The 24109-nt window shown below is 38.1% G+C and overlaps 3 protein-coding genes and 1 pseudogene across 15 annotated transcripts; 1 reads left to right on the top strand and 3 right to left on the bottom strand.

Moving 5' to 3' along the window:
- Positions 1-1820: 1820 nt before the first annotated feature.
- Positions 1821-15448, top strand: si:ch73-234b20.5 (uncharacterized protein LOC449923 homolog). The gene is made up of 3 exons (XM_035946331.2): positions 1821-1970; positions 2734-2904; positions 14857-15448. The coding sequence occupies exons 1-3, from the start codon at positions 1968-1970 to the stop codon at positions 14992-14994; spliced, it is 312 nt and encodes a 103-aa protein (XP_035802224.1). The 5' UTR covers positions 1821-1967; the 3' UTR covers positions 14995-15448.
- LOC129350988 (uncharacterized protein K02A2.6-like) lies at positions 5096-7023 on the bottom strand. The gene has a single exon (XM_055019442.1). It carries the CDS (start codon positions 7021-7023, stop codon positions 5500-5502), a length of 1524 nt encoding a protein of 507 aa, XP_054875417.1. The 3' UTR covers positions 5096-5499.
- On the bottom strand, positions 7515-9746 carry LOC129350987 (uncharacterized protein K02A2.6-like; annotated as a pseudogene).
- hnrnpd (heterogeneous nuclear ribonucleoprotein D) lies at positions 15297-23136 on the bottom strand. Of its 13 annotated transcripts, none has more exons than XR_002745932.3 (9): positions 22644-23136; positions 21285-21453; positions 19476-19637; positions 19156-19287; positions 18974-19073; positions 17206-17361; positions 17031-17124; positions 16583-16684; positions 15297-15791 (listed from the first exon to the last, which is right to left on the bottom strand). XR_002745932.3 is itself a non-coding variant. In XM_035946327.2 (8 exons), the coding sequence occupies exons 1-7, from the start codon at positions 22808-22810 to the stop codon at positions 17057-17059; spliced, it is 954 nt and encodes a 317-aa protein (XP_035802220.1). In that variant the 5' UTR covers positions 22811-23136; the 3' UTR covers positions 15297-16684; positions 17031-17056. The 13 variants fall into 13 exon arrangements, 10 of the variants coding, with proteins under 10 accessions (XP_035802220.1, XP_023121825.1, XP_035802221.1 ...); XR_008604596.1 differs by having other exon boundaries at positions 17035-17124; XR_004847005.2 differs by having other exon boundaries at positions 16583-17124.
- Positions 23137-24109: the final 973 nt, after the last annotated feature.

Genomic DNA, 24109 nt, shown 5'->3' with positions numbered 1-24109 from the left:
AGCACCCACCCAGTTAACATGACTCATGCCCAGATCCTCTTTATCAGGAAAGTACATCCTGAGGTCAGTAAAGCTGCAGGGGGATTGATTGACCTATTTCAGCTCTATAGAGGTAATATAGACATTTAGGAATGTTGTTTGCTTAATAAATGTATAAACAAATTCAGTATTTCTAGTACTGAGTCAACAGCTATTTCTCTTCCTGTTTGTGATCTTCCTCCTCAATCTGTTTTTTGCTTCCCTTTGCTGCTCTGCTCTAAGAGATACACACAAATGGTTGTGTTGCAATGCATGAGTGGGAAAAAGCTGAAAGAGAGGAACCAAACTAGAGATTTAGCTCTGAGAGGAGGATTTTATTAAAGTCACATGCAAACTTTACGGACACTGTTGCCAAAAATATTTTAGATAAGTCTAGGAGTTTGCTGCTGTGCTGGTGGCTCTATGAGGCTGTACTAAACCCAAGAGGTAACCACTGGCTTTTCTAAGAAGTTAATTAGCCAGAAGTATTTGAAAAAATTTTACTGTGTTTCAGGTGTATCACTATAATCCTCAAGGACTCTTCTAACTGCAAAAAACATATCTTTGAACTCTTTTCATTCTTTACTTCTGTCAAAACAGAAATACTACTCAGCTGGCTCCCTGGATAGACAACAGAGTTGCAACTAAGAAAACAGGTTAAAAAACCTTTTGTTAAATGCAGTGGGAGAAAAAATGTTTCAGTCACATGAATAGAGCAGTCTGTAGAGGTTTGTAAATCAACTCAGTTGATAATGCATTACAAAAGACTAAAAAGAGAGAGAAAAAGTGTCCACAAAGAGACACAAAATTATCTTTAAGAGACAAAAGTTCCTAAAAAGAGACAAAAATACCAATGACAGATATAAAAAGATCAAAAAGAAATGTAAAGAGACCCTTAACAGATTCAACATTCCTCAAAAGAGACTGAAAACTACCAAAAAGATGCAAAGTGACCAAGACAAACAGGAGGACTAATAAGAGATACGAGTGAATCAGAATATACATAAAAAAACGGATGAAAAAGAGATGGAAACACCAAGAGAGATACAAAATATCCATAAAGACACAAAAATAACTCAACAGAGATGGTTAATGACTACACAAATGTAAATCTTGAAACCCAAAAACAGATTGAAAAGAGCCAACAAGGGACAGAAGTCAAAAGGAGATGCAAAGAGATCATTGACAGTGTCAAACCAGCCAAAGAGAAACATCAAGTGACCAAAAAAGAGACACAAAATGACCAAAATCACATACAAAGCAAACAAAAAGAGATGAAAAGGGACCAATAAGTCATGATGTGACTAAAAAATGACACAAAACAACAAAAAAATAGACACAAAATGACCAAAAATAGATCCAAAATGACCAAAAACAGACACAAATGAGCAGAAAAAAAACAGCTGTAAAGGGGACAAAAGAAGACCTAAAAAAATTACACAAATGTTCCAATAACAGCCACAGGGTGATGAAGAGAGACACACAATGACTCAAAAGAAGTACAAGGTGGCTAAAATGAGACAAAAAGAAGCTTCTTATGAATTAATTGTTCTTCAGGGACTCTCCAATCTGTTCTTGACACATATGTTTACAGCCTGCTGGTGGGTGGAGTAACTTTCTTTGTCTGAAATATGAGAGTTAAATATAACTTGTAGTAGCATTTAAAATGTGGACTTCCTGTAAATTATTCCAGCATTTTAAGTGTTAGCTGAGCTAAAGTGTTGCTTTGAACAGGCATGAATGAAGCATGTCTGCACACATATCCTGTGAGGTGGTTGCTGCACTGCTGAAGCAACACGCTGCACAACACAGGATGAGGAAATGAAGTGGAGCAACCGAGTGACTTCACCTCTTTATTGCCTTGCAAATAACCCTGTGTTGAACACACAAAGCCCTTTGCCCGGACATATCAGTTCAGCGCTGGCCTGCTTCCACTGCTCCAAAAGCTGATGGTACGTAACACATAGATCTGTGGCTAACAGACTTTTTTTTACCACTTCAACTCAAACATCTTCTTGTTTGTCTTTAAGGACTAACCCTGCAGCTCAGTCTACGTGATGTTTGTGCCTTTAGGTGGTGAAAATGTGGCAGCCTAGTTCCTGAAAAGCAGGAAATGACAGCTCATGATCCAACTGAATCAAGATCTTTGTGGTGATGGTGACCTGTTCTGGTAAAAGCCAGTGAGACTTTGATTGAGGTGGTTAATGAGTAACTGGAAGAGGTGCAACCTTCAGCAGACATTTGCTCTGCTCCTGCTGTATGACTTGTACAGTGACAAGAAGAAGAAATCTTTGAGTTTGTTTATGAAACTAACTGGACTGAATAACACAAGTCTGTGGAAGATTTATTTTTTTCTTGTAATAAGCTGAGTTTTGTTGGTTGAGACTGAGAAACTGAGCTGCTATTGTAAGTGGTGCTACAACCGAGTTTCATGTTGTTCTGTTTGTTTTGTGGATTTGAATCATCTTGATACTATTTAAAATATCCACGTTAGACTGCTTGTTAACCAGATTTACTGTTTGAGTTTTCATGTGACAGGCCTTTGTAGCCTGATAGCGCTTTTTCCTGTTAACACAGTAGTAGGAAGTGACATTAGGTCACTAGACGCTGTGTTTGCAGGGCTCCTGCATTGGCTGGCAGACTTTCAGGTGACTTAATTTTATTAAATATTTGTTGATTGAGACTGACGCCTCTAAAAGCGACCATTTTCTACAGGTGAACATGGACCCTCAGCCGCCGGCCACCAGCTCGACCGCTAAGCTTGACCAAGTGCAAGGTCAGGTGAACGAGGTTAAAGTTATCCTGAAAGACAACATCAACAAAGTGCTGGAGAGAGGAGACCGATTAGATGATCTTATCGGCAAAACGGATGACCTGCAGGCATCTGTGAGTACACTGTAAAAAAATGTGTTTGACTAAAAATGCTTTTACTTCTAAATTGTTTTGAACTATAATATTTAAAAGAATAATTTGTAAAATTATTAAATGACAGATAATTAGCAAAATTATATAAAAGCGTCTTAATTTTTGCATTAAATGAAAAAACTGAGAAAACTGCAAATAATAACATAAAAAAATCAGTATTTTTATAAATCAACTTTTGTTCTTTTACAACATTTGACCATTAAATTATGCTAAATTTTACTGTATTTAAATCAGCTGATAAACAAATATATTTTTAAAACATATTTACTATTATTTGAAAGAAACGTATGTATATTAGGATTGAAAATGTGTAATTATTTCAAATTTTTTTTAAACTCTTTATTTTGTCATTTTTCATATATATAAACAACGGGGACAAAGACAGTACACAACATAAAATAAAATAAAATAGTACAAGAGGGGGCATACAAATTCTCATTTAGTTGAGTGAGCATTGTCTTTGTCTTTGAATAATGTCCATTTTCTCCAGTTTTGTGTAAAGTCACCTGCTTTGATTCGCAGGTGAAAGGTCATTTTCTCCATTGCATAGATCTCCTCCATAATGTCCATCCAGTGTCCTGTTTGTGGAGCATCACTTTTCAACCAGTTTCTTGTAATGGCCTTCTTATAGGCAACAATCATTATTTTGAGGAGGTACCTATCTTCTTTCATAACAACTCCTTCTGGGAGCAATCCCAGATACAGAACTCGTGGGTCCCTGGGAACCTTATAATTTAAAATGTCCTCCAAAAGTCCAATACTGTCATCCCAGAAGGATTGCAATTTGGCACATGACCAGAAAATATGACTGTGATTGGCGTTATAGCTTCCACATTGTCTCCAACATTTTTGTTGTAATCCAGTCTGTTTGCTTTTAATTTGAGGCGTGACAAAGAAACGTGTCAGATTTTTCCAGCCAAACTCTCTCCAGCGTTTGGAGCTCGTAGAGCTGTGTTGTGTTTTACATATTAGACTCCAATCACACTCTGAAATTTTGGTCTGTAATTCACTTTCCCATTTAGATTTTATATACAGTGAAGTGTTACCGTTACATTTCTGTAGACATGTGTATAGTTTAGAGACAGCTTTGGAGGGCATTTCCTTATAAGCATCCGTCATCATTTTAACCAGCACATTGCTCTCTGATGATATAACAGTTTTTACCTGTGTATAAAAGAAGTGTCTTAGTTGTAAGAAACGAAACAAGTCTTTGTTTTCTAGTTCAAATTCGTTTTTAACCGTTTCAAATGATTTAAAAATGTTACTTTCTGTCAGTGTGCATATGGCTGTAATACCTCTGTCCATGTTGTAAAGGTTTTGTCAATTTGTCCTGGTCTGAAAAGAGTTGTCTGCAAAGGCCATAGCAATAACCTACAGTCTCCTTCAAGTTTATATTTTCTAACTATATCCGTCCATGTTTTTAGCGTTTCAGAAACAGTGAAGTTGTCGTCTTCCTGGTGTCTGTAGCGTTTTTCTCCTAACCTGGTCTGAGGTAGACTTTTGCTCTGGGTGAGCTCTATATTCTTCCATTTAGCATAATATTCTGGAGAACACCAACATGCTATGTATTTCAACTGAGCAGGGTGAAAGTATTCTCTTAAGTTGGGTAGCGCAAGGCCTCCGTTTAGTTTCTCCAGTTGGAGTGTTTTGAATTTGACTCTGGGTCTTTTGCCTTCCCAAATGAATCATGATATCTGCTTATCCCATGATGTAAATTGAGAGTCTGGGATCCGAACCGGTAGAGAGAGGAATAGGTACAACAGTCTAAGTAGTATATTCAGTTTTATTGCCTCAATTCTTGAGCTGAAATCTGAAGTTATTGATAACCACTTTGACAGGTCTTTCTGTATGTTGTTGTTGATTTTATGGTAATTTATCTCATAGAGCTTATTCAGGTCTTGTGTAATAAAGACTCCAAGATATTTTATATTTCCCAAATCCCATTTTAATTTATATTTCTGTCTGATGGAGCTGCTCGGTGTGTAGTTCACACACAGGACCTGTGTTTTATTTATATTAAGTTTGTACCCATATTTCTGGCCAAAATTATCTAGGCCTGACAGAAGTTTGGGAAATGTTGAGTCTGGGTTCTTTAAGTATGTGACAATATCGTCAGTGTTGCATCGTGGCCAAAATAACTTTGCACAACATCTCAAGTTAGTTCAGTTGCTTTTACTGAAGTTCATATACAACCACCAAGCACATCTCTCTTTTGGTACCGCTTCTTCTGGGGTTCTCTCACAACATCAACATCCATCAGGTAACATTACGCTCGTGCGCCCTCTACTGGAGAAACCGCACAACAACAACACAACATTGCAACAATCACTGTCCACAGTACTCTTGCACATCTAACCTGGAACAAGCCCTGGCATAACATCCAAAACAATAATACTAAATCTCAGTATACCACATCTCCCTCACCTTTAAGCAAAAACCAACCATGGCAATTTAAGCCAATAGGTGTACATAACATATTCACAATAATAAATTGAAGATGACTTAGCCCAAAACTAAGCAATAAATTCTATTAAGCTTTCCTTTTTTTTTTTTACTTTAACAAACAAAATCTTTAAGGTGAGTAGGGGTACGTCTCTCTCTAGTGGAATGTCTTGTTTCTAGCTCAGCCCGTTTCTGAATATCTGAGACAGAAGGTATCTCTGACACAATTTTCTCTGCGTTAGGACTCTGCTCTTCTAACATGTGAGGTTTGGTCATGTCAGGTAGTGTAACAACATTTTGAGTAGTGTCCGGAAACAACACTAAGCTTCTCTCTTTCTCAACATTTAGCTCAGAATCTGCCAATCTAGCTCTGACCTGATCCACGTGCCTTTTTACAACTTGACCAGAACCAACATTAACAGTATACGAAAGAGGTCCTGAAAAGTCTTGAATAACTCCAGGAATCCACTTTGGTCCATAGGAATAGTTCCTGATGAGCACATCATCTCCTGATGTAAATCCTCTCTGTTTACTGCGTGCATCATGGTTCTCTTTCCGTTTCAGCTGCTTTTGTAGCACTTTGGTTTTCACATCTGGACGAACCAAATCCAGGGCTGATCTTAGCCTACGTGACATCATGAGTTCTGCAGGTGATAATCCTGTTGTTGCGTGAGGTGTGATCCGGTAGCTAAACAAGAATCTTGATAACCTTGTTTGTATTGTCCCTTCTTTCATCTTCTTCATCCCCTCTTTGAAAGTCTGAACCGCTCTCTCAGCAAGTCCATTTGTAGATGGGTGAAATGGGGCGGATCTCACATGATGTATTCCATTTTTCTTCACGAAATCTTGGAACTCTGTACTTGTGAAGCAAGTTCCATTGTCAGACACAAGGATTTTTGGTATTCCGAAAATACTGAAGCTTTGTCTGAGTTTTTCAATAGTGACTTGGGAGGTGCATGTTTTAGTTGGGTAAACATCAAGCCACTTTGAATGTGCGTCCACAATCACGAGAAACATTTCTCCTTGGAATGGTCCAGCGTAGTCCACATGAACTGTCAACCATGGTGACTCAGGCCATTCCCACGGGTGTAAAGGTGCATGGGCAGGTGCTTTTTGATGCGCCTGGCATTCATGACATGCCTGAACAGTTCTCTCAACGTCTTGGTCCATTCCTGGCCACCACATGTATGATCTGGCCAGTCCTTTCATTTTAGTCATTCCCGTGTGAGTTTGATGTAACAGTTTCAGCATCCTTTCTCTTCCTTTTGTAGGAATTACAACTCGAGCTCCCCAGAGGATGCAGCCATCTCTTACACTGAGCTCCATTTTCCTCTGGTGGAATGCCTTAAGGTTTGGATCAGTTACTGCAGGCCATCCTTTGAGAATGTATTCATGTACTTGTGCTAATACAGAATCTTTTGAGGTCCAGCTCTTTATCTGCTTTGCACTTATCAGTGTCTCATCTAGTATGTCCATCATTAGCACTTGCTCAGTCCTCTCCTCTTTCCTTAATTTGACAGGGACTGGCAATCTGCTCAACGCGTCTGCATTTGCGTGATGTTTGCCTGGTTTGTAGACAATGTTGTACTGGTATGCACTGAGTTTGACAGCCCACCTTTGTACTCTTGGCGATCCCATTTGAGGAATTGGCTTCTTTTCATTGAACAGATAGATCAATGGCTTGTGATCTGTGTAAATTGTGAAGTTGCGACGTACAAATATTTGTGAAACTTCTCAATTCCAAATATGACCGCAAGTCCTTCTTTGTCCAACTGAGAGTATCTTGTCTCAGCAGGTTGCAAAGTACGAGAAACAAATCCAACCGGTCTCTCACTTCCATCTTCCATGACGTGTGACAATACTGCACCTACTCCATAAGGTGAAGCATCGCATGACAAAACTAACTCTCGGTCAGCTGAGTAGTGTACTAGAACATCTGATGTGTTTAGCAAGTCCTTGGCGTTTTGGAATGCCTCTTCTTGTTCTTTATTCCATTTCCAGCGAACATCATGTCTTAACAGTTCATGCAACGGTGCCAACCGGGTTGCCAAGTTAGGAAGGAACTTGTAGTAGTTTAACAATCCCAAGAATGATTTAAGCTCTGTTACATTTGTTGGTGCTGGCGCAACTTAAATTGCTCTGACTTTTTTATCCACTGGGTGTAGTCCTTGTGCGTCGACTCTGTACCCCAGGTACTCCACTTCATCCTGAAGAAACGTGCATTTGTTCCTCCTGAGACGTAATCCAGCCTCTTTCAGTCTCTTTAGCACAATGTCTAAGTTCTTGATATGATCAGCTACATCCACACCACTGACCAAAATGTCATCCAAATACACTGCGACCAGGGGGATGCCACTTAAAAGACTCTCCATCGTTCTCTGAAATATGGCCGGAGCGGAGGCCACACACCGAACGGTAGTCTGTTGTAGGTGAACAAACCTCTGTGCGTGTTTACTGTGAGGTATTTCTTGGAGTCGTCATCCATGAGTATTTGTTGATAAGCGTGACTCATATCTAACTTCGAAAATTGCTTACCCTTTGCAAGTGCAGTGAACAAATCCTCTACTCTGGGTATTGGATACTGCTCAAGTGATGACACTGTGTTTACAGTTAGTTTGTAATCACCACATAATCTGACTGTGCCCACTGGTTTCAGGATGGGTACTACTGGTGCTGCCCATTCTGAATACTTCACCGGTGTGATGATGTCCTCTTTCAGCAATCTGTCAATTTCCTCATCCACTCTTGCTCTCATGGCATAAGGAATCGACCTTGGACGGAAGAAGCGTGGAACAGCATTTTCTTTCACATGAATAGTGGCTTTGGTGCCCTTTAATGTGCCCAGCTCCTCCTTGAAAACTTCCTCATGTATGCACAGGACTTCCTGTAATTTCTCATTTGCCTCCTTCTCTGAGTACATATGGTGGACTTGACGAGCTTTGTATCTGGCTTTGATATCTTTCCAATCAAGTTGAATGTCTTCCATCCAACCTCGGCCCAGCAAGGAAGGACCCTCTCCTTTCACGACCATGAGGGGCAGTTTGGCTCTTTGCTTTTTGTACTTCACATGGACATGAGCTGCTCCAACTACTTTCACTGGATCTCCTGTATAGGTCTCCAACTTAATCCTGACTTGTTTAATGTGGGGAGTTTTCGTGTTTTTCCACATTGTTTGAAATGTCTTTTCATTCATTACGGTGATACTGCAGCCTTTGTCAATCTCAAAATTAACTCTTTTCCCATTCACTTTCATGCTTTCCGTGTATGGATCCACTTTTCTTAGGTGTATTTCACTCATACGCCCTAGCTTAAACTTCATACTTTGTAATGCAAAAGGATCTTCCTCTGAACTCTCAGAGTGGCTTTCTTCTGTTTGTTCTTTAACTTTATGTGAACGATAGCTTGAATGAGACTTCTCATTTTTCACAGTTCCTGATTTTGCATTTCCTTTCTGTTTGCCTTTATTCCGACAAGCTCTAGCAATATGGCCAACTTTACCACATGCATGACATTTTTCTTGTTTAAATTTACATTCTGCAGCATTATGTTGTCCTTTGCAACGATAACACTCTTGAACACTGCTGCTCTTGAACGCTCTCCTCTGATGCGTACCTTTGTGCAGCTTGAAGCACTTGGCTGTTGCACTTGGATTCTGGAGGTCCTGTGCATTTTTATTTGCCGTTTCTGCCGCGACTGCAATGGACAAGGCTTTTTCACACGTTAGATCTGTCTCTGCCAGAAGTCGTCTTTGAATCCGGTCATCATTTATTCCACATACGATCCTATCTCTCAACTTCTGCTCCAGCGTGTTGCCATAATTACAGTCCTGTGCCAGCCTGCGCAGCTCTGCTACGTATTCCATCACCGATTCATTTGGCTTACGACTGCAAGAATCAAACTTGTACCTCTGGACAATTTCACTTGGTTTGGGGTCGAAGTGGTTTTTCAGCAACGTCACAAGTTGTTGGTAAGTCTTCTCTTTTGGTTTACTTGGGCTGAGGAGGTTCCGTATTAAACTGTATGTAGATGCGCCGACCACGCTGAGGAGTATAGCTCTCTGCTTATCCCCGTCAACAATCTCATTGGCCTCAAAAAACTGTTCCATTATTTCACAGTATTCTTCCCAGCTTTGACTTTTAGCATCAAACGCCGCTAGAGTGCCGATGGTCGCCATCTTCTCTTAACTTTTATGGTAACTCTCCCCCCTTTTTGAAACTTTTCTCCAGTAAACCACGTCCTTACTGTGAATCTTGTTTGTCCTCGTCGCCAAAAAGATGTTGCATCGTGGCCAAAATAACTTTGCACAACATCTCAAGTTAGTTCAGTTGCTTTTACTGAAGTTCATATACAACCACCAAGCACCTCTCTCTTTTGGTACCGCTTCTTCTGGGGTTCTCTCACAACAGCAACATCCAGCAGGTAACATTACGCTCGTGCGCCCTCTACTGGAGAAACCGCACAACAACAACACAACATTGCAACAATCACTGTCCACAGTACTCTTGCACATCTAACCTGGAACAAGCCCTGGCATAACATCCAAAACAATAATACTAAATCTCAGTATACCACAGTCAGCAAATAATCCTATTTTATGTTCTTCTTGTGCTATTGTAATTCCTTTGAGTTCATCATTCTGTCTAATTTCCTGGGCCAGTGGCTCTATGAAAAGAGCAACTAGGGTGGGGCTCAGACAACATCCCTGCCAGGTGCCTCTATAAAGTGTAAAATTATCTGTTAAGGTGCCGTTGATCTTAATTCTGGCAGTTGGCTCATTATAGAGGGTTTGGATACATTTGATGAATTGACTGCTGAAGCCCATCCTCTCCAACACAGAGAAAAGAAAGGGCCAGCTGACACGATCAAAGGCCTTCTCTGCGTCAACACTGATTAAGACTGCACTTGTTTTTTGTTCATTAATTGTATCTATTAGTTGTATTGTCCTTCTAATATTATCTTGGGTTTGTCGGCCTTTTATGAAACCTGTCTGGTCTTCATCTATTAGCTCTGGCAGTAAATGTTACAACCTTTTAGAAATTATCGAAGTAAATAACTTGTAATCGACATTAAGGACAGAGATTGGTCGGTACGACTCACAGTTCCCTTTATTTCTACCTTCCTTGGGGATTACAGATATGACCGCTTCATTCCAGGAAGGGGGGATTTCAGCGCATTTGAGTGTCCAGTTAAAAGACTCTAACAGTAAAGAGGAGACCTCCTGCTTGAAGATTTTATACCACTCATTTGGTATCCATCACTCCCAGGGCTTTTATTAGTCTTCAGTCTACTGATGGCCTTATCTAGCTCTTCTTTTGTTATTGGAGAGGTTAGAGCTTCGTTTTGATTAGTACCTATGGAGGGAAGATCCAGTTTTAACAAATAGTTTTTAATCTCCATCTCGTTTGTATTCTCAGGTGGCGAGTACAGCATTTTATAGTAATCTTTGAAGGTTTTTTGAATTATGTCTGGTTCATGTATTATTTCATTGCTGGTTGGTTCCCTGATTTTGTGTATTGAGTGTTTAATTTTTTGTGTTCTGAGGCGCTTTGCCAGAATCTTTGTGGCTTTGGGTCCGGATTCGTAGAATATTTGTTTGGTAAATCGTAATTATTCTTTCAATTTTACAGATTTTCCATTTTTGGTGAAGTACAGATAGTATCTAGTGAAATAGCATTTACAAAGTATTCATGTACATGTTGACTGTCGGCAAAAATAAAATAAAACAGACAAAACTACACAATACCCACATCAAAAATCAGTATTTTCACAAACAGAAATTTGTTCTTTTATGTCTCACTGTAAAATTAGTTTTGATGCATTCAAATCAGCTAAAAATATCACTATTTTCCAGAAATGTATTTTATATCTATATTATTTGTAGTTATTTTTACAGTCTTTTGAAGTTTTTAAATATTATAGTATTTCATAATTAAAAAAAATTCTGGCACCCTTGCTGCCAGATTTTCTTTCTTTTTGCTGTTTTTTTCTTTCTTTCTTTCTTTTAAAATATATATCTGTCATAGTGAAGGATGAGCTTGATGTTCGTGGTTTATTATACATGACCTATTTAAATCCCAGTGCAGTTAAAATAGAGTGTTTAACTGTGCTGGGAAGTATATTTATTAGAGTACTTGAGTACAATTTTACAATACTTTCCATTTCAGCCGTTTGCTCTTATGCTTCTACGTCATAAGATATTTAGAGGCAAATATTTTAGATGTAACTGTCTGACAGACATGGACAATCAATCAATCAATCAATCAATCAATCAATCAATCAATCAATCAATCAATCAATCAATCAATCAATCAATCAATCAATCAATCAATCAATCAATCAATCAATCGATCAATCAATCTTTATTGGTCATTGCACACTTTCATATACAACGAAATTTCATTTGAGCTGCCCTGCCAATGACAGCTCCGGCTGCTGCGCAGTGCTGCGCGCACCTTTCTTGAGGGAAAAAAGAAAAAGGACATGTTGGGATCTGGGTAGGGATAGCAGAGGGTAAAAGGAAAAAAAGGCTCGTTGTACCAAATGAAATCTCCAATTTCGGGAAATTCAATTTGAGAAGGAACCCAAAAAAAAAAAAAAAAAACCACAAACCCGCAACAGGCAAAGCATGACGTTAGACAAGGATAGTTGGGATAAGGAAGTGGGGTGGTGGAGGGGGGAGCACCGCACAGTTAGCCGGTTCCTGTGCAGCAGCGCACGGATTCCTGACCCCTGCGCATAACGAGGGAAGCTTGTGGAGGCGGGGGGGAGGGGGTTATGGGAATGTGTGTGCGAATGTTTAGCTCAGTCCTCAGTTCATGAGTCCGAATGTTTGTGTATGCGTGTAGCCCACAATGTAATCAGTTTTCCTCTTGTTTGGGCGGGAAAGGAGTAATTTCACCTTTCCCCTACTGCTCTCAACAGTTTTAGACCTCAGCTGTAGCGATTCTCACCCTGATGGCTTCCAATCTCACTTCAATTAAGATCTAATTCTAATTTCAAAACTCATAAGCTTATGAAATATGATGCTTGGCTTGTGGCTTCCACTCCCCCTTCAATTTTTTTCTCATTTAAGGCCCCAAAAAGTTAAATTATTCAATATTTGACACAAAAAGACACAAATGATTTGAGAAAAGTCCAGAAAGGAAATATTAAGTTGGAATAGCATTCTTTCCCAATCTTTTTTATATTAACATACCTTGAGCTCTCCATTCATTCATTATATAGGCACAACTTAATCCTCTTTAGGGTTGCAGGGGGCTGGAGTCTATCCCAGCTGACTTAGAGTGCAGGCAGGGGACACCCTGGACAGGTCACCAGTCTATCACAGGGCTACATATGGGTCAATATATAATTGCGTGACTTTATGTAACATAGTTGACATTTTTGCTGTTTTCAGGCCGAAAATCAACATGGCCGCCTCTAACCAAACATCACATGGCATTTTTACAGAAAGATTCTTCTAAATATTATATAGACAATCGAGTAAAATTGAAATCAAAAGTTATTTATAGAGATATTGTAGTAAACCTGTTGACGTGATAAATCCCCACTTGACTCAAACACTACTTTATATTAAATAACTCAGAAAGCCTTGGAGTCTTGCCAGTCTTTTCTTCAGGAGGAAGTGACATCATGTGGAGCAGGTCATGTGATCTGGAATTAACCACTTCCTTGAGAGGTGTTTTTGTAATGGGTAACTTAGTTGAAAATGATTTCTAGGACACAGATATAATTTATTATTTTCCATATAAAATTTGATATACTGCACAAAAAGAAATATCTGTCATGATTATCTCAAGTTAATGAAAAGAACACAATCAAAACAATTTTGAATAAGCTCATTTTATTATTGTTTAACTAAGTAGAAGGTGGTTGTTATTAAATTCAAATGGTTATTTAGTTGACAATTTAGTGATATCTATACATTTTTAAAGTAATTAAATATCTAAATAATTAAAATAATTCTGGAATTTGTAAAGACATGATCATAATGAAGATAAAAAACATACATTTTTTTTACTTTCAATAAAAATGTATGCAAGATATATCCCATGGACTTCACAAGTCCCTCAGTTTTATATTGATCCATATAGAGACAAACACACTCACATTCACACCTATGGACAATTTAGAATCACTAATTAACCTCAGCAATCCCAGCACGCATAGGGAAAACATGCAAACTCCATGCAGAAAGATCCCAGGCCCAGGCCGGGATGTGACCTGGTGATCTTCTAGCTGTGTGACGACAGCCCACTTTGAGCTCTGTCAAATCAAATAAAAGACATAACTCTCCTTCTGATGTTCAAAATTTAAATGGATATTATTCAACATTATTACTTATATGACAGTGGATATTGTCAAAATAATTTTTTTTTACAGTTTAACTATCAAGTGCAAGGAAAACTATTAATAACTTTGAGCTAAATATTTAAAGCACTTTCAGCAGTTTATTCAATGGGCTATCAACTTCTTTACACTTGTAGCTAATGGTTTCAACATTTATCCATAACTTTTAGCTATTTTTTGGTCTTTTGTTGGTTCAACTAGACAAGAAGTAGGGAGAAGAATGGGTGGAATGCAGCAAAGGGCCGTGAGCTGGAATCAAACGAAGGCTGCTGCTGCTTCGGGGACAATAGTACCTGTTTATGGGTCGCCCACTCAGCCAGTTGAACTACCTTGGCGCCCCACATTTAGCTTTTTTAACCATTTATCCACTACTTAAATCAACCATTTCAACTGTTCAGATACATTTTTAGCTATTTCAACCACGAACCTACTTTTTAACTACTGGTATTACTTCTTTCCTTACAACAGAAGTTACCCATTATTTTAAACTAACAAGGTCATCTGTTTATCCATAACTTACAGCTACCATGCTACCCCTTTCAACCATTTACCTTTACACATTTCAACAATGTCTCTCCTGTAATATCTGTTTTAACTATTTAGCTAATAGCTACCATTGACTATATACTTTCACTGCTGATCCATTATTTTGATCTGACAGTTACGTTTTCCCACTCGTACTTCCTCTAAAGTGGGACTTTTGGTTGTGATTAGGCATATTACGTTATTTTATTGGAGTTTCTCCCTTGATATATTCACCAATTTAGCATTGCAGTCCTAAAACAGTCGTCAGGCATCATGAAAAACTACTCCAAGCTATTCCAAGCATTTGTCTAACTGAAAATTATATATGCACTACTATTTTACATAACTTTGGATTCCAAAACAGGGTGATTTGTTTCCGAAGATGTTCATTCCAGAGTTTTATCTAACCTTTACTCTCAAATGCAGCAGTACTCCTCAAGGTTTGCAAACAGTCCGCCTACGTTAAATGTAAGATTTTTAAAAAATCTTTTTCATTATATCACATTTCCAGCTTCTTATGGAGCTGGTGAAGCAGCAGAAATGAATTAGAAATTATTCTACTTGCTGCCTGTTTTAATATCTTGTTTTTATTTTCAGGCAGACTCATTCCAAAGGACATCCACAAGGGTTTCCAGGAAATACTGGTGGAAAAACATCAAAATGATGGTTATAATTGGGGTGGTCGTGCTGATCATCCTCATCCTCATCATTCTTGCTGCCACAAAGGTGATATAAATCCCATCTATACCGGCTCAGGACTGAAAGCGATGAAAAAGACTCTGAAACCCCAAACAATTGCACTCAAGTGATCATTTCATTTCAGCTCAGAGAAGAGACGTTTTGTATTTCTAGATCAAAATGTGCATATAATTTCAAAGGGAAAATGATTATGTGATCAGGTCACTCTACGATGTAATGTCAAGATAAAGTTCTGAGCAGCAGAGATTAAATTGCTATGAAGCTGGCTGAAATACTTCTTTAACACTCCAATCCACATGTGATGTAGCGCCACTCTGTTAATGGAACACAAATCCAAATGAGTGTTTATTCTTTTTATTTGTTTCATTATTTTAATGTTGAATACACCGTATATATATATATATATGCTGTATGTTTATGACCATCAAACTCTGTAATAACAATGTATTTTATGACTGATGACTATGATAAAGAGGATCAATGGTGACAACTCATTTTGTATCTTTGCTACCACACTACTGTATATATGTGTAATTTGTTCCAAACAATATTACATTTCAGTTATGAATAAATGAAGCAATTTACAAATAGCAGTTTGAGAACATTAAATACAAAAAAAGAACGGATGAGGAACTGCTAATGAAACGTTGCTGCAGCGGTCAAAACAAATGCAAAAACACTGAAATACTCTGGTAAATATAGAGGAAATAAACTGTAGGTCATAGTGCTCTCCATTTATTCGCTTACAATCAGCTAAGTGATCTTTGCTGGATACCACCATCTCTCTGGCCAATGCTCCACCAGCGCACAGCAGATTTTCATCACTCTGAAACCTACAAAAAACAAACCAGAAACAAATCAGCTATAGGTGAAAGAAAAACTGTCAAATCACAAAGAAAATAGGAATCCCCTGTGTTTGTAATGTCCAATGTAATAAAAACAATAAGAAAAAACAAACTGAGAACAATTATTTTAACATTTTACAGTTTTAAAAAAAGTTAGAAAGTTAAGCTAGAGAACCTGAAGTGCAATAAATTGAAAATATTAAATGGAAGAAACCTTCAGATTGGTCAAAAATACACATTAAAGAAAAGCATCACATGCAAATTTCTGGAAATGTAGTGACACTTTGATTCTCCTTGTTTTACCAAAGGTTATAAGAGGAAAATTTGTTACAGGAAAATTAACAAAAGAGGAGTCTTTTCCATCGCTGTCAGTAACACAAAACAGAACAATACATGTACACAAAGTAAAGCACTTTATCCCCCAACACAGTAGAGTCCAAAACCAGGTTTTAGCTCATGGACTACTGGCTACAAGAGCTAAATAAAGAAACAAGCATTTTAGATAAGATTAGGAATGCATATATTAACATTAGGAACTGGAAAGTCCAGAGAAAGCTGTACGTATCCTTTGAAAAGCAAATAGTTATTTTTTCATATTTATAATCATTACTTGTGGGGGAGTAAGGGCCTGTAAAAAATGACAATTACATGTGTATATTTTAAGTTTTACATTACAAACAGTTGCAAAGAAATTAAAATGGAAAGAAAGATGACAAAGCTGGACGTGTCCCATATTGTTTAGTTTAGAAATGCTGATACAGGATGTTGTAAGACCATACCAAATGGCAGCATTCGAGAGCGTATGCTTCTCGTACCCGGTCCGCATTGAGCGGGCCCTGAGAGTATCTGGGAGTCAGCTCATGGCCTGCAAGGAAGCTCCGCTGGCAGGTACAAACAAGGTATGTCAGAGTTAGGAGACAACATACTTCCTTTTCTGTTTCCTTGCACATCCTTAACTTTGGCATCCATTTACTGTAGTAGCAGTACTTTACCTGTTAACTTTACAGTTTAAAAAAAAAGAGAAGGTGCAAAAGAGGCAGCAGAAGGCCGGCTGTTAAATAATCGCCACAAGAGCGTAGCCTCTATGTTACCACTACTGTAAAGCACTTGAGGGTGCTGAGAAAAAGAAATTTATAAGAGGAAATTATACAAAACGTTACCAAACACCAAAGTCAATATAACTACTTTAAGTTTAAAGTAAGATGTGTATTTTTGGCTGTTACATACCTACTTGAAGATGAGGGTTTTCCCCATTAATACGGCTTGTAACTGTTGGTGTGACCACCACGCCGTGGCGACTTGCCGTATCCACCAGATTGATCTACAAGTGCAGCACACAGACGACATTTCAAACGTTTCAAACATAAACGACAACAACCGAAACACTGACGTATTTACTCACTGCTGTAGTCACCATATCCATAATAGTTGTTGTAACCAGAGTAATCATAGCCTCCGTATCCTCCATATCCTTGATTATTGTAACCATAGTTGCCATAATTTCCATAGCCTTGATTCCAGTAGTTGCCATAACCCTGGTTCCAGTTTTGATTGGGGCCTGCAGTGAAACAGAAATCATCATCATATGACACACAGCCATTCACTACACACAAACAGCGCTACCTCTTGTACTTAAATATCTCTTCAATCAAATACTTTAATACACAATGGAGCTGCACGAAACTGGAAAAAATGACACTGAAATATAGTTTTTTTTGCGATATATACTGTGTGCCTCCAAATGACTTGAGAAACTTTACAAAAAAATTGCTGATGTTAAATTACCATAAAATATCTTTATAGATGTTTGGCTGTTGTGTGCTTTGGTGTTGTCGTTCTGTCCTTGTTTGTAGTTTGTATGTTGCAAGCACCTCAGCTGATTGTGGGGATAAAGAGTCTTTGACACTGTTATTTCAACACATTTCTGATTTACACTTGCTTTGAGTCTTACCAGTAATGACATCTGTGTTAACAACTGTGGCTAATGAGACATTTTTCAATGTTCCCATTTATCAAAAGAAACAATGAAAATGTTATTTTCTCTGGAGCTGAACAAAATATGCAGAAAAAAAAATTTACACTAGGATTTTTGACAAATACTACAATAGGAGTCATGGAATTAATGGAAATAGGCATTTTTATTTTTATCTATTTCATTGAAACAAATATAAGAAAGTTAAGATGGTTCTGCTGGAGAATAAGATTATTGCTCTGCCAAGAAGGCAGAGCCTCGTCGGAGTTATGTGACGATCAGCGGCTGTCTGTCTGTCTGTGTCTGTCAGCAACATTACTCAAAAACAGACTAACGGATTTGGATGAAATTTTCAGGGAAAGTCAGAAATGACACAAAGACCAAGTGGTTACATTTTGGCCGTTATGTGGCTCACAGTCTGGATCCACAAATTTGTTAAAGATTTCTGTATCATTGCGAGATAGCGGCACAGCATCATTGTAACTATGACAACAAGTGAACACTACGTCCATTACCTACTGATGATCACATGATTGTGATCCTACTACAAATCCACCGCTGCTGACTTATCGGGACTTATCCGTCCGACATTATACAAGGACCAATTGATTAAACTGTGGGGGTGTTTCTGAGTCCCATCACTTCCCGCCACCCCCTACATATTTAGGTACGTGATTCGGTATCCGTACATAACATATGCCTGTGCTCAGCGCAAGGTTATTTTATTTGTGGGTACATCTATATTAAATGGCCACATTCTATGGTGCTGTGACTTCTGATCTTGCTTTCTGAACTTTCTGAATCAATAACTAACAAACAAATGCTGCATTTCTAAAAAAAACAATAAATGGTGCATTTCTGACAATGCCATATGGGGGAATGAACAGCCTATGCTTTTCTTGTTAGGTTTTGCAGTTGGACATATTTCCATTTTGACTCATTGTCCAGCCCCAATTTCAACAACGGCTCCATTTAAAATGATTTAAATGTAATCCAATGGTGTTGAAATCAGATTCTGGTTCTTAATCAGGCATGTGACTAATATATTAATTTGCCATTGCATTTACGTAACAAGGAACATGTTTGAAAGAGGCTAAAGCTTTCTTATCTCACAGTTTTATCAGAAGGAATTCACTCGTTACCTAAATAAGTCTTTATCAGTGACACACTGTGTGCAAGATATGTTTTCTCCACTCACCACCACCTCGACCTCTAGACCTGGATGAGTATCCTCCTCTGCCTCCCCAGTACTGCTGCTGTTGGTACTGCTCCTTGGACATTGCCACCTTTATTTCACACTACAGGAGACAATCACACTGATTTATTATATCAATATAAATTCATTATATTATATGCTATAGTCTGATTTGAAACAAAAACCTTGCTCAGTCCAATGTTGTGGTACTTTTTCTCCATAATCTTCTTAACTGGCTCCTCCTCTTTGAATGTGATGAAGCAGAAGCCTCTCCGTTTGTTAGTTTTGTTCTCCATGGGAAGCTCAATGGACTCCACCTGTTCACATTGTCAGTAAATAAATGCAAGGAATAACATGTAGTAGTTGTCTTCATGAAAAATACTAAAGGGAAACAATGACTTGATCACATAATCAGCAGCTCTGCTGAGTTGTAGAACCACCAGAAAGATGTTTGTAAAGTAGATTAAACTAGCAGTTAAATCTGTGGGTATAAAAGCCAACAAACCTCTCCGAAGGCACCAAAGTACTCTCTGACTTTCTCCTCAGGTGTGTCTGGAGAGAGACCACCGACAAAGATCTTCTTTACAGGCTCCTTGCTCTTCATGGCCTTGGCCTTTTTGGGATCGATGACCTTCCCGTTGAGTTTATGTTCCTTCTGAGAGGCAACCTTCATAACAAAGTAATAATCTAATAAAAGATCATGTAGAAATGTTAAGTGCTACTTATCTGAGCCAAATACAAAGAACATTTGGTTGTTAAAGCAATCATTAATTGATGATTAAAATAACTGTAGTTATCAAAACATTAAGATACTAAGTTTAATTTCTTGTAGAACTAACAAAAGAAGGAAAACATCCCAACTGATAAGCTGGAGGCACAAATCGTTTGTTTCATATCTTCTTCTTTCATTCAGTACCCAAACTTTTGAACAAATCACAGACATTGACTGATTTAGATCCAGGTTGTGTCTCTCCTGCTTATAACTATAGTCACGGCATTTAAGATTTGATTATCTGAAATAAACATCTGTATATATTTTAAAAGGTAATTAACAAAACATTCCAGTTTTTTATTTAAAATCCACACACTGTTCTGACAGTCCTGATCTAAAAAAAACTAATTTTGCATCTTTAATGTTTTTCTCAAGTTCTACCTCTTTTTCCTTACACAAACAAGTGTGTAATTATTCTACCAAGGAACACGGCAAAGTTATATGACAACTGGTGTTGGTTTGTCTGTCTGTCTGTCTGTCTGTCTGTCTGTTAGCAATGTTACTCAAACATGGACTAATGGATTTAGATGAAATTTTCAGGGAAGGTCAGAAATAACACAAGGACCAAGTAATTAGATTTTGGCAGTGATGCAGCTTATAGTCTGGATCCATGGATTTGTTAAAGATTTCTGTATCATTGTGAGGTAGCAGCACGGCGTCACTGTAACTATGACAACAAGTGAACACTATGTCAGCTGCCTGCTGACGATCACGATTGTGATCCTACTACAAATTGATTGATGCAGACCACAAATTTTTAACCGATTTCATCCGTCTGAAATCATACGACTGAGCAGCCTTGGAGGAGTACTGTGCTCTCTGAGTCCTTTTTTTGTTTTGTTTTTACACGATTTTATATTCTCATCTTAACTAAACCATTGATATTGGCTTATGTTTATGTATGTTTTTTCCCAAACTATCCCAAATAAGGAAATATAGCTGCCACTTGAAAAAGTTTTTTTTTTTTTTTTTACTGTGCATCTTACTATATATTTCTGATGGTAGTTGTCTTTAAGGATTCTGGAAATACTTTCAGAGCAGCATGAAAGTTGTTAAACAACCTTCTGTTTTTTCTCAAATATCACTGGGTCTAATGCCGGTTGCACATGAATCAAATCCTGGAGATGTTATGCTCAGAATGGACTGCTCAACAGTCTTGTGCTGGCTAAACTGGAATATAGGATGTCCTTTGTCAGTCTGCAAAACTATTTAAACAAACAGCTTCGCACTTTGTTTCAAAATTTAACGCTGAACTGTTTCACCAGGGTCTCAAATTTAACACATCCATACAAATATACAGAGTTAGGGATAGGATTTGTCCAGCAGATGTCAGCATTCTCCACTGAATCAAACCTTCAAAACCGTAAACTATTGCTTCACAGCGATTAAATGATTTAGAAAGCTTTGCTTGCCCCATCACCACCTGTCATTTGAATGTAATGGCAGCATACAACGAAAGGTGACACTTAACAGCTTCCTCGAATGGGGTCTTATATGTGCCGTTATTTGCAGCATAATGGTGTAATTTGTGCAGGACAATACCTTGTCAACACTTTCAGGTTCTTTGAAGAGCACAAATCCGAAGCCCCTTGAACGTCCAGTCATGGGGTCCAGTTTTAACGTGCAGTCTACAACCTCTCCAAACTTTGAAAAGTAATCTTTCAGGTCCTTCTTAGTCGTGTCCCAGCTGAGCCCTCCGACAAACATCTTCCTGTTGACAAAACAAATATTTGGGGAAAGATAAGATGCTGCGTCTGTTTGAACAAAGCACTTCATGAAACTGCTGTGAAAAGCTTGAAAAACTTAACATGATTACATTTAACCTGCAATTTGTTTTAAATTTACAACACTTCAGGACATTAATCATCATATCAAATACAACTTCATTCCTAATCTCATAGCCTGTATCTAGCAGAGGAACCCCGTGTCAAACTCTAGCTTCAAGACCTCATGGTTGTAGTTTGTTTTGCTATTATTTGTTGTATTTTATCATACTAAGTTAGTTTTTCTGTATATCAAGTAATTAACACACAGAAAACTTGTGTAAAGCTGGACGACATTCATTGTCAGCCTCTGACACCTGTTTTCTGCAATCCAGTGATTACTCATTGTGCAAAAAGTACAAATTAACAATTCATTTATTTCTAAGTGAAATTGCAATCATAGAAACTAATGCTTTAACTCAGTGTTATTTAATTTTCAGGGGTTGTTTATGCCCACTCATCAGTGCACATTATGAGGACCATCATGCACGCTGGGGTTCAACTGACATGAGCTCTATCTCATTAATTACATTTTGCAGGATGCCTGACCCAGGGTTTAACCGGTCATGTTTTACAAATGCCTGCCATCCTCCGTGTGTGACAGTCACACATTTGATGATAAATCATGAGGTAATCCTCATTCACTTTTTAAATCTATTGCAGTGGAAACACTGATTTGAAGCTTGAATTTAACAATTAAAGCCACAATATTTGTTGGGGAAATTGCGATTAGACATTTTCCCCAAAGCGTTCAACTTTAAGGTGGACATTTTCTAATTTATTTAATTGATCAGCTGAGAAAAATATTTTTTCTTTCACTGACAACGGAAAAAGAAACACGTATCAACATGTAATACGCTGATACTGATGCTTCCCCCCTCTTTTTTCAGGACAACCTAATTTGAAATGCTTAATCAATCAGCAAAATTGTTGCACATTAATTTTCTCAAACAACTACCTGATCGCCACAGTGTGTGGGTGAAATAATGACACTATGATGTATGCAAGGGGTCAATATGGCCACAACAATAAGTGAATCCCCCGGGGCCCCTCAGAAGGTGAACCTCTACACAGCTATACAAAGGTATTTTACTGGTGACAGAAACATGTGAGATGAGTCCAGCTGATATAACTGTACCCCTCATCCTCCTCGTTTTTACTGGCGTCGATCCTCGATCCCTCGGCTTCTCCCCCCATCAGGCCACAGTCCCCAGCCGCTGACATCGGGTCGTCACTGTTTGCCTCCCCATCCTCCTCCATTCTCATCATGGTCGGGTCATCGCTGAATTCATAATCATCCGACATGTTTTGGCTCTTTCAGTAACTACTTTTAAACTAAAGTCGCACCGCTAAACGGCTCCAAAACTGAAGATACGTCAGAAATCCCCAAAGAAGCTACGCTAGCTGAAGTTAGCTATTGGCTAGCTAATGATTTCTGTATTTAAAAAAAAAAAAAAAAAACGCTTGACGCCGGTTAGAGCAAGCTAGCTAGTTAGTTTACGTGACTGAAATGCAACTTCAGTGTGTATTCAGGCAGAATGGATTTAAATAAGGCAAAAAAAATTAGCTCCAGTTACGACAATTTTGAAGCAGATTTCGTCGTTTTCATCGCCGTCACTTCCTCTTCTTCGTTGGTGTTTAAACAAATGAATGTGAAGGATTCACTGCGGCACCTACTGTACCGGAGTGTGGCACAAAATGAATTTATAAACACTTTGTTCTTGTTCTTTTTTCATTCCTCGAGTAGTTTTTTAAAAAAATGTGAAAACGTAAAAAATAAATAAAAGAGCAAATTGCAGATAAGAAAGGCATCAAAAATGATTGTTTCTTTCGAGAAACATCAATTATTGTTGTGTAATGTACTGGAGCAAATGTTTATTTCTATACTTGTGTTCCATATATTGTGAGACTGTTCCAAATCTTTATAAATGTATTTTTCTATTTCATGTTAGATTGAGATATTAGTTTTGCAAGTCGTTTTGGACACTGAATTTTTTATTTAATTTTTTTACACTGTGAATTTTCAACATTTTTCACACTATATTTTCTATACGCTATATTGTTCACATTACCAATTACAAATATTTGTATTACCTCGCTTTAAGTCTTAAGTCGGTTTAAGTAATAAGTAAGTCATGAGGAATAAGTACACTGAGACACCATGCTCTCGGCAAAGTCAGGTCATCCAACCTTCTGTCTATTCTTAGCCTGTGTTCCACATTAATATCAGAGACTGCAGGCGAGCTACACCAGTGCTTCTCTGACTTTATGATTTACAGCTAGAATCAAATATAAACACATAGAAACATTTGAGAAGCACTGAGCAAGACCAGAGTTGCAAACATTTAGCTGCCAGCTCGAGTGAGACTGAAGAGGAAAAAACAGTCTTCAAAGGATTTTGTGTTTCCATTAAAACAAGGGTGTCAAACATGTGGTCCGTGGGCCAAAACCAGCCCTCCAGAGAATCCAATCCGGCCTGTGGGACGACTTTGTAAAGTGTAAAAATTACAGAGTAGACAATAACTGCAAATTGTAAATTTGTAATACTGTAAATTTTAAATAATTTCTAATTTGACAAGTTGTTTTGATCATGAAGTAAAAGGG

This window comes from Amphiprion ocellaris, chromosome 17 (assembly GCF_022539595.1).
Source record: "Amphiprion ocellaris isolate individual 3 ecotype Okinawa chromosome 17, ASM2253959v1, whole genome shotgun sequence".
In the NCBI taxonomy this organism is placed as follows: Eukaryota; Metazoa; Chordata; class Actinopteri; family Pomacentridae; genus Amphiprion; species Amphiprion ocellaris.
This window is presented reverse-complemented; position numbering and strand designations above follow the sequence as displayed.